We start from the raw sequence: 14,741 nt of genomic DNA, 5'->3' as shown, positions 1-14,741 counted from the left end.
TGCCTTATCTGCAATAAATTAGCCTCAGAACCTGTGTAATTCATATGTGTTCGGGTTTAAACTATGGTGTGAACTATGATATTGGAAACCATATAACCTACTTTCCATGCATTTTTGATGCAGAAAAGAACAGACTGGACTGCATGTGGTGTGAACTGTCCCTAAATGACCATGTGTGACAGTTACATATTATGCCTCACAAATATTGCACATAATGTAAAGATCACCCCAGGTAGAATATGCAGTTAATCCCAGTAGGCCAAAGGGGTGTGATTAGCTTCATTGTTTATAATGTAGCTCAGATATGCAGGCAGATGGTGGTGGCACCCACTAATAACCCTTTTGCCTCAATATGGTGATTCAAAAAGTATGGTACAAAAGTAAAGCTGATTTATTCTTAACGGAATGAACCTAACACAACTGTATTAACATGAAAAGACACATTAACTGTCCAACTTTTATCTCTGCCTTACAATTCTTCGATGTGAGCCCCATTGGTGACACAACAGATGATTTCCGTTTACCATTGTTGTCACTTTCGCTACAAGTTTGTCCTTTTGCATTTTGCACAATGGTAAAAAGCCAATTGTTGAAAATTATGCAGGCGAAAAATCTCAAGTTATTTTCTGTTTATTTGCTTGTTCATGTCACCACCACCAGAGCTGTAGCATAGCTCAGTTGTCCCTGATTTCGAGGGACTGTCCCTGATTTGGAGCAATGTCCCTCTGTCCCTCTTTCCTCCTCATTTGTCCTTCATTTTGGTCTGATCTATATAGATGTATATAAAATGCACTTTTTATACATCAAAAAGTGTTTCCCAGTACTAAACCTTTCATCTGATTTATAAGCTGCATTTGTAAATTCCAAAAGCCAATATAAGGGAATAGTAGTGGTAAAAAAATCACTTGTAGGTTTAACCAATCTTGTTTTTTTGTACAATTCTCCTTTAAGGGGGCGTGACAAGGGGTGTGTCCTATGCCTGCATACTTTTGCTGATAGGTGTCCCTCATTCCCATCTCAAACAGTTGAGAGATGGCGACTTTGAAGTAAGAGAAGGCTTTTTGTGTGTTGGAATTTGCACAAACGAGGGCTGTTGCTATGCAGGAAAGAACGATTCACTGATGTCGCTCTGGTCTCTGCGATTGCCAGGCCCTGCACCCTGTAACTTCTTTCTGTGGGGGTACACCAAGGACTTGGTGTATGTCCTCTCCCCCCATGCCACAGGACCTGAACGTCCTGAGACGAGGCATCACAGAAACAGTGAAGTCAATATCCGAGGACATGCTGGCATGGGTCGGACGGAACTGGAGTACTGTCTCGAAATGGGGCTCACATCGAACATTTGTAGTGCAGAGGTAAAACTTGGATAGCTAACGTGTCTTTTCATGTTAATTTAGTTGTGTTGCTTCCATTATGAATAAATTGGCTTTAATTTTGCGCCATAATTTTTGAATCACACTGTATATTGCACTAAGGACCTGGAACATATATTCAGAAAAGAATTGTCTTTGCTCTGACTTTTCTGACCTGCTTATCTGTTTCAGGTCAGAAAGTCAGAAAGTACCGCTCTATAGCAGTTTTACTGCTACAGGGTGGCCGTTGCGCATCAGATCGATTCTGCACTTCTGGGCAGCGGCACGAGTGGTCGCCGCCGGCAGCTCGCTCCCGCTGTGATTATGTACAGCAGGAGCCGATCAGTGGGTACCCTGGAGTCGGTGTCCGCTGGCACCCACTGATTGTTCATGACAGAGTCAAAATGACAGTCTACCTATGTAAACAAGGCAGATTGCCTTTCTGTCAGTAGTAAAGGCATGGATCCTGTGTTCCTAGAAAGCAGGGACAGGGATCCATGTCTTCCCTTAGTAAAAGCACCTCCCACACAGTACACAAACACTGGCTAAGTACAGAGTTAACCCTTTTATCGCCCCGTCCCAGCCAGTGTCATTAGTACAGTGACAGTACATATTGTTATCACTGTTAACTGTATTAGTGTCACTGGTTCCCAAAAAAGTGTAATTTAGTGTCTGATTTGTCCACCGCAACATCACAGTCTCGCTGTAAGTCGCTGATCGCTGCCATTACTAGTAAAAATAAATAAAAATTTCATAAATATATGCCATAGTTTGTAGATGCTATAACTTTTGCACAAACCAATCAATATACGCTTACTGGGATTTTTTTTTTACCAAAAATATGTAGCAGAATAGATATTGGCCTAAATTGATGAAGAAATGTGATTTTTACATATTTTTAATTGGATATGTTTTATAGCAGAAAGTAAAAAAAAAAAATATTTTTATTTCAAAATTGTCTTTTTCCCTTTATAGCACAAAAAATGAAAAATGCAGAGATGATCAAATACCATGAAAAGAAATCTCTGTTTGCGGGAAAAAGGGACATACATTTTAATTGGGTACAGTGCCAGTTAAAGTGACTCAGTACCGTATCTGAAAAAATGGCCTGGTCATGAAGGGGGGTAAACCTTCCAGAGCTGAAGTGGCTAATACTCAGTAAAAAGTAATGTAGTACTGAGATACGTGATTATGTGGTAGATATATTATACACAATATACGTTATGCATGACACACTTTTTGACGGCAGACTAGGACAGCTGAAAGAAGAGCTGAAGGAAAACCAAGAGAACCGGGGACAGGTGGAAAGTATCAACAGCCAGGTAATGCAGAAGAGAAAGGAAGCTTTGTCCTTGCAGTTCCAAGAATGGACACTAGATGTCACCGGGAGGATCCCTCTTGCACTGGTAAGTTCAAGGACTGTCATCAGTTCTACTAAATTTCTAAAGGGGTCTATCTACAGAGTGTTAGATCAAATTCACCATAATGTCACAGAAATTAGCCAACACTAATTAGATCTGTTTTTTGTTTTCATGCTTAATACTGTATGTAGCCTAACTAAAGCTGAAGTTAGAAGATAATGGGTTGCCATGCACTGCTGCTCCAGATTCTGTCGTTTTCAGTTTTGATTAACTCCCCCCATAGTAGCATGCTCCTAGTTGCATATTGGACCTGATTTACTAAATGCACGTGCCGGTGCATCAGTAATTTTCATGGAACAAACTACTGTATATCCTCACATTATTTACTAGGCAGCCACAATGCATATAGCCACAATACATATAAATGTACATATAAATGAGGTTTGCTACGGAGTATATGCTACAGTGTCGTAGCCGGAGCAGTTCCCACATCAGTGTTTGATTTTTATACAGGTTCAGAGATTGGGGTTGATTTACTAAAGGCAAATCCACTCTGCACTACAAGTGCACTTGTAAGTGCAGTCGCTGTAGATCTGAGGGGAAGCTCTGAAATGAGGGGAAGCTCTGCTGATTTTATCATCCAATCATGTGCAAGCAAAAATGCTGATTTTTAAATTTCCTTGCATGTCCCCCTCAGATCTACAGCGACTGCACTTTCAAGTGCACTTGTAGTGCAAAGTGGATTTGTCTTTAGTAAATAACCCCCCCATTGTGTTCACTATTCATGCCTACATCAGTGCCAATGCAAGCTCAAGGTGCAAGCATACCATACCATTGTGATTTATCCCTGCTCTTGTCCAAATATTTTAGTAAATCAATCCCACTGTCATTTTGTGTCATTGTAGGTACAAAGTGCTTTAAAATCATTCTTTGAGCTTGTCTCTGAAAATACAGCAGGGCCCAAACCAGGTAGGAACCACTAATGTTAGTATGCCCTCCTGTATGACTATATTAATGAGTAGAGATTAGCTATTTTCTAAAATGTATTTCACCTTCATTTTAAAGTATATCTAAAAGCAAAGCTTCTTCCTGGTGCCTCAATGGCAGCATACATGTGATAGTAGCCCCACCTACTTCCGCCTAAAGGGCCAGTGCATAGCTATAAGCCCCCTTTCACACTGGGGCGGTGGGTGCGTCGGTGGTAGAGCGCCGCTATTTTTAGCGGCGCTTTACCATCAATTTCGTGGCGCTATTCGGCCACTAACTTTTACCCCCCGCTAGCAGCCGAGAAAGGGTTAAAGCCACCCGCAAAGCACTGCTGCAGCAAGCTTTGCCTGTGGTACAGCCACGCTGCCCATTGATATCAATGGGCAGGAGCGGTGGAGGAGCGGTATACACACCGCTCCTTCACCGCTCCAAAGATGCTGCTAGCAGGACTTTTTTTAGCGTCCTGCCAGCGCACTCCAGTGTGAAAGCCCTCGGGCTTTCACATTGGAGACACAGGAGAGGCTCTTTCAGGGCGCTTTGCAGGCGTTATTTTTAGTGCTGTAGCGCCTGCAAAGCGCCCCAGTGTGAAAGGGGTCTAAAGTGTTAACGCGCACACGACAGCCCATTCCGAAAGTTAATTCGAAGGTCCCACTATATGGCTGGGCTGCAACCACTGAAAGCAATTGCTGTACGTTCCTCCAGCAGCATCTGGACATCGTGGGCACCATGTGCAGAGATGTCAGCCAACACGACAGGCAGGAGAGCCAATCAGATTCTGTTATGGCGAATTCTTTCATCACTACTGATGGTCTTAGCATAGTTGCCAACATTGAAAAAAATGTATAGGGACACTTTTGTCTGTAGGCGGAGTCTTGCGATAATTAGGGGGCGGGGCATCCGTTTGAAGGCGGTGCGTTGAGAAAAAAAAGTGGTGCGCAGCGGCGAGAAATGGGTGTGGTTTAAGTGGGGGAATGGGTGTGACTTAAATGGGGCATGGCTCAAAGGGTGTGGTTAGAGTCTGAGATGAACGAGGGATGGAGAAAGACAGAAAAAAAGAAAAGAACTAACAGCAGGCCCAAATCCTATACTACAATAGCAATATGTGTATTCCAGAAAGTTTTACAATCAGCAGATAAAGATACTCCAAACACTGGTGTTAACGCTTCAATCATCACAGCACCATGGTTGTTATGGTGTCAGGATGATTGAAGTGCATTATTTCTATTACTACATTGTAATATAAAATGAAATAGTTCAACTTACCATAATGCAGAATCAGTGGGAGCCCTGAGCATTTCACTTGTCACATCGCCTGCCACCAGATGCCATCAGGTGTCCCCAGCAGAGTCCCTTCTTACACCAAGTGTCTCCAACAGAGTCCCTCCTTACACCAGGCATCCCCAGCAGAGTCCCTCCTTACACCAGACGTCCCCAGCAGAGTCCCTCCTTACACCAGACGTCCCCAGCAGAGTCCCTCCTTACACCAGGTGTCCCCAGCAGGGACCCTCCTTACACCAGGTGTCCCCAGCAGAGTCCCTCCTTACACCAGGTTTCCCCAGCAGGGTCCCTCCTTACACCAGGTGTCCCCAGTAGAGTCCCTCATTACACCAGGTGTCCCCAGTTACCAGTGGCGTCACTAGGGTTGATGTCACCCGGTGCATAAAAACATGGTGACACACCCCCCACCCACTATAGTCCTCCCTCAGTATAGACCCCCCTCCTGCAGTACAGACCCCCTCCAGCAGTATAGATCCCCCTCACTAAGTGCAGACCCTCCTCCCATAGTGCAGACCTCCCTCAGTACAGACCCCCCCGGACAAACCATCCCCCCTCCATCTGTTCCGACCCCCCCCCATTAGAACAGACCCCCAGGACAACCCACCCCCCCATATGTACAGACCCCACCAGGACAGACCACCCCCACATATGTACAGACCCCCCAGGACAACCCATCCCCCCATAGGTACAGACTTCCAGGACAACCCACCCCCCATATGTACAGACCCCCAGAACAACCCACCCCCCCATATGTACAGACCTCCCCAGGACAAACCATCCCCCATATGTACAGACCCCCCAGAACAACCCACCCCTCATATGTACAGACCACTCCTTGGACAAACCACCCCCCATATGTACAGACCCCCCGGGACAACCCACCCCCTCCCCTCATGCACTGGGCGATGAGTGGAGGATTCAATGTGCAGCCGCCCGGAGAGTTGCTTGCTCAGACTGTCACTCTCCGGGTGGCACGCTTGTGACAGTCTCACTCAGCGCGGCGCTGGGAACCAGGGCTCCCCATCACAGGAGAAAAGCTTGTGGATGCCGAAGGGGAAGAACCAAGAGGCGAAGCCCGGGTGGCAATGAAAGCGGCTGCCAATAGAAATGGAGCTCCATTTCTATTGGCAGCCGCATTCATTGCCACCTGGGCTTTGCCTCTTGTTTCTTCATCACGAGCTGGACTTTGGTAAAATGGCCACGACGGAGAAAGCATTACCCAGTGCCGGCCGCAGACCTCTAGCGGAGGCAACGGCAGGGAAAAATCGGGAAAACTGAGATTTTCCAGGAAACGATAAGACCGGGACGAAGGTCTAAATCCCGGGAATGTCCCTGAAAATTCGGGACAGTTGGCAAATATGGCTTAGTAGTCCTCACTACAGCCGTCTTTGGCATGAAGCCAGTAGCTTACTCACTTTCTTATATGATAGGATTTGCTGAAGATTCCCACTCTGTTAGCTGGTTATTAATCTATCACATGTATGCTGCCATGGAGGCACCAGGAAAATAGAAAATTATGGTAAGTATGTTCTGTTTTTTTATTCATTTTGGACAGAGAAGGGGAGTGGTGACACGTCTGTCAGATTTTTGCCATCTCTGTCTCATTAGTGAGATTTCTCTTCACTTCCTGTCCTGTAGGCTCAACATGAAGTTAAGGGATATCTTTCCAATGTGAGAAAATTCTCTTCTTAGACACTTGTCATAGGAACAAGTGTCCCATCAGACAATTTTCCCTCTATTTAGGTTCTGGTGGCGATTTAAAATTTTGGATATAACCTCACTCTCATTCCTGGTGACATTGGTGATCAGGACATTTAGAAAAAGTGAATCTCCCTAAAGGGGAGATATAAAGAAGAAATAAGATCAGACAGGGGTTGTCTGTTTTAAAAAAAAAAAAGGACAGGGGTTCTTTTCACTACGCCATCCAAAGTTAAAAAAAAAAGCTTTGCCTTTAGTTAAATCTTAAGTCAAGATCTGATTATAGGTATTTTGCCATTATCATCTATTGGTAGATTAGAGCGAATGTCTAGAAATCGTTTAATTTGCGCAGTTCACTTGCAGTGCTTTGGAAGTACATTCGATCATGCATGCTCGATCAGCTGGATAAAGAGGGAGTGGGTAATTAGAACTCTTTCACATCGAGTTCATGTGGAGGGGTACATTTATGGTACAAGGACAGTTGGAGTGTTCTTAGATAAGCTGACTGTAGATGGCTGCCAGCTCGTGACAGTCTAGAAGTAACTCTGTAGAAGGCAAAGACAGAAGGATAGCAGCACCATCTAAGTGCAGCATTGAGACATTTTATTCCATAAAAGACAATTGGTAACTCACAAGAAGTATGAGATGTCAGCGCATGTGGGATTAATAATGTGGTTCATTCGCTTGTGGGAAAGACGATCTTCCCACTGGTGAAGAGGCAGCTGATGGGTCCAGGGATGCCGGTGGTTCCCAGCTCTTCCAAACACTCAGGACAGAGTGAGACACTTCAGGATGAAGGAGGGCGCATGCTCTGAATGCACTCTCCTCCCCGCTCTCTCTCCAACCGGAAGTAATGTACACCGCTGTCTGTGAGCCGTCCTGAGTGTCTGGTAGACATCTACTTGATCTGCATGCGCAATTGGACCCCCTCTTTCTTGCCAAATGGGAAAGGGACTTGGAGGTCACTTTTACAGTACAACAAAAAGACAGGATTCTCTTTTTTGCTTATTAAAAACAAAAATCCAGGCACACAGACCAGAGGCCAAGTGAAAAGTCAAAAAGAAAAATTAAAAATAGCTGTGGCCGCTGCTGTGCAACTCATAGACAACTGAGGACAGAAAATATAATCAAAGGGGTGAACAGCTCTGATCAGCAGACATAAATAGGACCCTCATAGGCAAAGTAAAAACTTTTTATTATTGTAAAAAAATAATAAAATATTCACCAAGGCATACAGCAGTCAATTGATGGTCATGCAGAGACTTGGATTAAAAAACTAACAGTACCTGGAGGCTGGAGCCGCATGGATGACACTGGGGCTTAGGGAAACCCAGCACAATGCCGTTGGACAATGGACAAAGAACACAGGAGCACCGCTGATAAAAAATAAATAAATAAAAAATAAAAACAACAATAATAATAATCCTAATAATACACATGCATAAAAAAATCTTTCAAATATATATGTGCATTTTCTATAATATACACACAATCCTGGGCACCGCTGTGCTGCCTGGGGTTGTGTGTATATTATACAAAATACACATATATATTTGAAAGATTTTTTTATGCTTGTGTATTATTAGGATTATTATTATTGTTGTTTTTATTTTATTTTATTTTTTTTTCTTATTTTTCTTATTATTAATATTATTACTTTTCAACAGTATATTTTTAAGATATGCAATTGTTGATAAAGTATTGTGCACTGGGTATTGTTACCATCCACTCGGGATTTTTTACTTTGCCTCTGAGGGTCATATTTATGTCTGCTGATCAGCACTGTTCACCCATTTGATTATATCTTTTTTGCTTATAAAGCTTCATTATGCATAAAGTAGCAGGACATAGCCTACCAAATTGTGACGAGGTGGTACAGGACACCATCTGTGCTAGCCAAACTATTCCTACAATTGGATAACTGCTGCTGGAGATGCTGCTCTCACACGGGCACACTTTTGCACATTTTTTGGGAGTGTCCTGCCATCTGTCCATTCTGGCAGCAAGTCCTTTAATTCATTACAAATTCACAGATATCTCACTGTTCGATGACCCCAAAGCGGTCCTTCTCAATCTGACCCCCCCTTTCAGGAAAAAGTACCCTAAATCTTTGCTTAAATATTTACTTAACTCAGCTAGAGCTTGTATTTCTGCCATGTGGAAACAACATTCTCCTTCTACGCTTGCCCAATTGTTCGCCAGAGTGAATGATATAGAAAAGCATGAAGCGTCTGACCGCTGCTCAGCAAATCGGAAGAACATAAGACCAGATGGTTTTACTGTGACCAGTTTAGTTTCTCTGATAAATATCCTCAGTATCTACAGTATGAATCATCTTACGTCTATCTCTGATCACGTGGTTGTGGCCGCCTTGGCACTACTCGCAACCTCTGTAGTTACCCTTTTCTACCCTTTCCTTCACTCCTCCATGTCATCCCCTCCGCACTTTTTTTGTTCTTTCTTTCCCTTACTACTTTTTTCTTTCATTCTCCCCTTTCCTCTCTTTTACAACTCTTTTAAGATCAAAAAGGTTGATGCACATTGATCCAGCTTGTTGCCGATTGTTAGATTCAGTCATTGTAAGATCCTATTTTGTCAGATATCTTGACTGAGGTTCGACACAAAAAGCAGGCACAATGGTCTTTTGATTGCGTAAATAGTCATTGTAGACATCACATGTCAGCCTTCTGCCAGTCCTATTTGCATGCACTGTATTGTCGGTATTTAGGATGACTGTTATTATCCTGTTGACTGTATTGTTTTCTGGTACACAATCTGCTTGACATTTACTCTTAATTGTCATCTTTTGTGCATCTTTAAATAATAATAAAAAAAAAGAATAATGTTTAGCAAGAATTACTGAATTAGCAATATTTTGTAATAGAACATATCTTGTTTGTCAGGAATCAAAGAACTTGAGACAGTGGACACACTGGAACAGAAGCTTAGTAAAGAAGAGTTTGTAGAGGTTAGAATTCATTTTTTTTCCTGTCTAACAATTATCTTTTCATAATATGTGCATTCTTTTTATGTAAACCATATGGTTTTGTTCCCATACATGAACTGGTGACCCACCAAATTTGACCTTATTTCATTGTCTCGTGTACCAATGTTACAGCTGGAAAAAAAACTGAGCATGAAAGTGGGGATGTTGCCCAAAGTAACCTATAAAAGTTACTGATCATTTTTTCCATGAAACAAACGGTGATACCTGGTTAGTTGCTATTGGTAATATCTTTTGGTTCATTTTCCTTTGTCCAGTTTAACATTCAAACTTCTTTTAACTACCTTATATATATATATTTTATAGTTTCTGATTACAATATGCGTCTCTGTTCTTAAATAAAGCCCAAGTTTAATAAAAAAAATTTAATTAATCAACACAAGGGACATTACTTACATTAGTTTGAGGTGTCCCTTGTACTGCTGGCTCCTGCTTTACTTGAAATGTTTCTTCTCCGACCTCCCCCTGAATGGATGTTGCAGGCGGAAATGGCAGGGATAGGCATTCTTGATGAGTGTGTAGGGAAGGTGCAGCGTGGTAAACACTCTGAGTCCAGTTGCAGATCTGTATTGAAGTTAAGGACAGTAAAGTACAACTACCCTGCAGAAAGACAACCCGACCAGTCGCACTCCCAGAATGTTGGAGCAAAGAGTATAACAGTAGGTCTTGGGTGCACCGACGGTGTCTCTCTTGAGGGGCGAAATGCAGCCTGGTCGGTCAGTACCCAAACGGAAGGCATCCAGAAAGGATGGCATGTCCCTGCTCTTTCCCTATTAATCTGGAGCCTCTCTCTACGGCTATTACTGTCCCTGACAGACCTGTCCCTACACTACCCACACACTAAGCCTGGGAGCCGGGGTCTTAAAAAGACTCTGCCAGACCCAAGATGGCTGCCAGGGTCACATGGAGTGTCAGCATCCAATAAGATAGCTCCCACAATGACCCAGGAAACCATAGAGAAACCATGTTCCTATTGACTTCCTCTGCCTCTGCAATGCCACTGCGGTTGAGCACCACCTTCAGTGGAGAAAGTAGACTGCACCTGCCTACAAGTGTATATGGCAGATCCTTTGGCTGTATTAACCGCCAGAGCACCAGGAGGTTATGATAGCTGGGGTTAATAGAGCTGAGAGTGAGAGAATGCTGACTATGCCTGCCCTATCTGCCTACCTCCTCCATTCATAGAAGACATGCTATAGCTCCTATAACTGAAAAACTATCTATAAATAGAGGACAGGCAGATGAATGAAGGGTCCACCTCTTCCATTCACTGACCATTTTTCATTAATGGTAGCTATAATACAGCTTCTATGAATAGAGGAGAGGAGCAGAAAGGGTTGGCATAGTTGGCATTTTTGGTGAGTGCATATGACAGGTCTCTTTCTTGGCTCTATTAACCCCTTTCGCACTGGAGGATTGAGGCCGCGAGAGTAGGGGGTTTGGAGGTGGAAGATTTCAACTAAAGCAGGAGTCAGCAGAGACACTTCACATTGATAGTAGGTAATGTCCCTTATGCTGATTTTTTTTCTATTTTTGACTAATACATGATCATGATGAGTAACCCATAGCAAGATTTTGCTTACTGTGACCAAAATTCTTTAGACAGCACAGGTGTCATTGTATAGCATTGCACAAGCTGTGATCACTACATAAATCCTGTATAAAAATAATATAATTGTAGGTTACTATAGGTTACTACACTTTGTAGTACTTTGTAGTACACTTTAATCTACTCATAACCTAAGATTAAAGTATTGTATTCTGTACACCCTGTCACTTTTTTTTTGCTATCGGTGTCCCATTTGGGATTTTTTTTTTCTTTACCCCTTATAGCAGAAAAAGATTCCTCCAAACTTTTAGACAGTTGTAAAAGGAACAGGTATCCCCTTACCTCTTGTTCTGATGACAACTGTAATATTTTGAATTTCCCTTCACTTTCTGCTTAACTTAACTCACCAGGACAAATAGAGATGGTGAATGTCCCCTGCAGGGACATCGGCAGCAATTAAAGCCTAATGGGGGCTCTAACCCTTCCTTATTCTATTAAAACTAAAAAAACACTTTAAGGTTTTGTCTTTCTCTAGGACCTTTAGAAATATCAGTGTCAGTAGAAATGAAAGACTGATATAGGGCTTAACCTTAAAAATGTCTGCCTTTGCTGCTAAGTCCCTATTTACACCTGTGCCATTTATCATGCTTTGGCTGTCATGTGACAACGTAGAAGTGGAATCCAATTATTTTCTATGGGGTCTGTTCACACCTATGTTTTGTGCTTTTTGTGTGACTTGGACAAAGGTGCTTCTTTTGGTTCAAATTTTTGTCTTGTTTTTGGCCCAATGAAAAATGAAAAAATTATGAAAGCTCATCAAAAATGCATACAAAAACGCATGAAAATTCAGCACACAACTGTGTTTAGTTTCAGAGCTGTAGTAAGCACGGTTTGTCACTAAAATGACCAAACCTAGTATATAGGTTGTTTTATTAGGTTGCTTTGTAAAACATACTCATCATTGATAAAATCTGCTAATAATAATTTTTTATATCCCCTTTCAGTATGTATATCCATTCATCAGTCACATCAACACAGACTTCTTTCAGGAATTTCTGCATCACATGGCACAATGTGCGGACATGTTCCGTGAGACAATCCGCCACGATATTTGGAGACAGAGGTTTTCTGAACTCTTTTTTGCATGTGATGCCGGAAAGGTTGGTCCATTCTCAGATGTTTTTTTTTTTATTTTTACAAAATTGAATAAAATGAATTAAATCACAAACCCTAGTGCCTTGAAGAACAATTTTATTATATAAATTTGGTAGATGTTATCACAGACTAGGTTTGCTTATGTCTGTTGTAGTGTGTACGTTTCTAAATTCGGTTCCTGCTTTTCTCCCTTAAAGCTGAGCCAAAGGCAGAAAGAAAAGACACAGATTAATGCAGCTCAGTTTTAATTAATACATGGACATTTTTTTTTTTAATACAAGCATTGTAAGTACCCAAATTTGACTCAGTATCAGATTCTTGCATCACCCTATGCAGAGCTCAGACTGGGAGAGGAAAAAGCAGCCAAAGGAGCCTATCTGTTTATGTGGTAAAAAAACAACATGCTGTTGGAAAGAGACAGCAGAGTGATGGGGAATTGAGCACATCAGCCTACTGCTTCTTATTAGTGAGAGAATCAAGCTTTATAATCCCATAGGGGGTTATTTACAAAAGGCAAATCCACTTTGCACTACATATGCAAAGTGCATTTGGAAGTGCAGTTGCTGTAAATCTGAGAGGTAGATCTGAAAAGAGGGGAAGCTCTGCTGATTTTATTATCCAATCATGTGCAAGCTAAAATGCATTTTTGTTATTTTCCTTGCATGTCCCCCTCGGATCTACAGCGACTGCACTTCCAAGTGCAGTTTCAGTGCATTTTCAAGTGGACTTTGCACTTGTAGTGCAAAGTGGAGTTGCCTTTAGTAAATAACCCCCATAGAGTAGATAGAGAAAGGTCTGCTTAGGGTCTCAACCATCACTGCCATGTTTGCAATTACACAGAAAAGAGCATATCAGCCATAACAAATCTATTATATAAAATTTTTATTTTTAGCACCATTTATATCTATATGGATGTCACTTTTTTTTTTTTTTGCCAAAGTAGTAAGCAGGGGACTGCAGTCAGCCTATCAGTACCTCAGCAGGAGAAGTAAATAAGGTAGTAGCGCACTGCCTCCTACGGATAGAAATAAATAGTGTACAGCTACTGCAATCACTAAATGCGTTCCCACATCCACATATGAAAAAGCGTGATCGCGCTGCCTCAATAACAAGATAAGGTATTCACTGAAATGTGACAATAAATACAGTAACTATAAATATAGACATTTCATATATGAAAAGTGCCAGTGCAAAATATATCCGTGAACATACATAAAAATAAATGAAAAAGTCCACTTAAATTGAATATAAATAACAAATCTTCTTCACAGAAAAAACACCAGTGTTTCAACAATTTCCAACTCGTGCTCCTTTCACCAGGTGAAGTGCAAGCTCACTGTCATTATAGACCACAAAAGGGTCAACTAAGCATGTAGGCAAATCAATCTGATGGACCAAACACTGGTTTTCAGGTTCCATTAAGAGCGATAGGGTTCCCTCTTCATAATGGCCCCACACAGCTCACAAGCAGGTCATAGGCAACAAACAGAAAAGAACAGCCTCCAATAGTGCAGTACCTGGGTTAATACGTTCAACAAACCGCACAGACCCTGCTTCATAAAATACACTCACATTTATTTGGTACAAACAGGCATGTAATAATCACCTAGGAAAGTTTTCCTCCAGAGGAAGCCACATGCGTTGGTGGCGTGACGCATAGCAGTTGAGCCTGGCGGCAGGAGTATTCACTGGATTACATGAGATGCTGGATGTTTATTACGTGCTTGTTTTTACCAAATAAATGTGAGCGTATTTTATGAAGCGTAGTTTGTGCGGTTTGATGAACGTATTAACTCAGGTACAGCACTATTGGAGGCTGTTCTTTTCTGTTTGTTGCCTATGACCTGCTTGTGAGCTGTGTGGAGCTATTTTGGAGAGGGAACCCTATCGCTCTTAAAATAACCTGAACACCAGTGTTTGGTCCATCAGATTGATTTGTCTACATGCTTAGTTGACCCTTTTGGGGTCTAAAATTAAGGTGAGCTTGCACTTCATCTGGTGAAAGGAGCACAAGTTGGAAATTGTTGAAACACCGTGGTGTTTTTTCTGTGAAGCATTTTTTTTGCATTGACTTTCTCAATTGCACAATTCATAAGAAGATTTATTATTTATTTTCAATTCAAGTGGACTTTTTTGCACTATTTATTTTTATGTATTTTTTTTACAGATATATTTTGCACTGGCACTTTATATGTATATAATGTCTATCTTTTTAGTTATTTATTGTCACGTTTTAGTCAATACCTTACCTTGTTATTGAGGCAGTGCGATCACACATTTTCATATTGACCTCAGCAACAGAGATCTCTATACATAGAGTGTGCTTTCTCAGAGACTTGTTGTTTGAGCTTGCACCA

General features: G+C 41.8%; 1 protein-coding gene across 1 annotated transcript in view; it reads left to right on the top strand.

Annotated features, from left to right (window-relative positions):
- Positions 1–14,741, top strand: part of EFCAB5 (EF-hand calcium binding domain 5) — a 90,425-nt gene that overhangs the window by 15,107 nt on the left and 60,577 nt on the right. Inside the window, exons 3-6 of the mRNA XM_073616850.1 lie at positions 2,602–2,758; positions 3,619–3,682; positions 9,580–9,644; positions 12,234–12,389. Of these exons, the coding sequence (XP_073472951.1) occupies positions 2,602–2,758; positions 3,619–3,682; positions 9,580–9,644; positions 12,234–12,389 (442 nt within the window). The remainder of the gene's footprint in view (positions 1–2,601; positions 2,759–3,618; positions 3,683–9,579; positions 9,645–12,233; positions 12,390–14,741) is intronic.

This window comes from Aquarana catesbeiana, linkage group LG02 (genome assembly GCF_042186555.1).
Source record: "Aquarana catesbeiana isolate 2022-GZ linkage group LG02, ASM4218655v1, whole genome shotgun sequence".
Taxonomy (NCBI): Eukaryota; Metazoa; Chordata; class Amphibia; order Anura; family Ranidae; genus Aquarana; species Aquarana catesbeiana.
The sequence above is the reverse complement of the archived record's forward strand: the minus strand, read 5'-3'. Positions and strand labels throughout refer to the sequence as shown.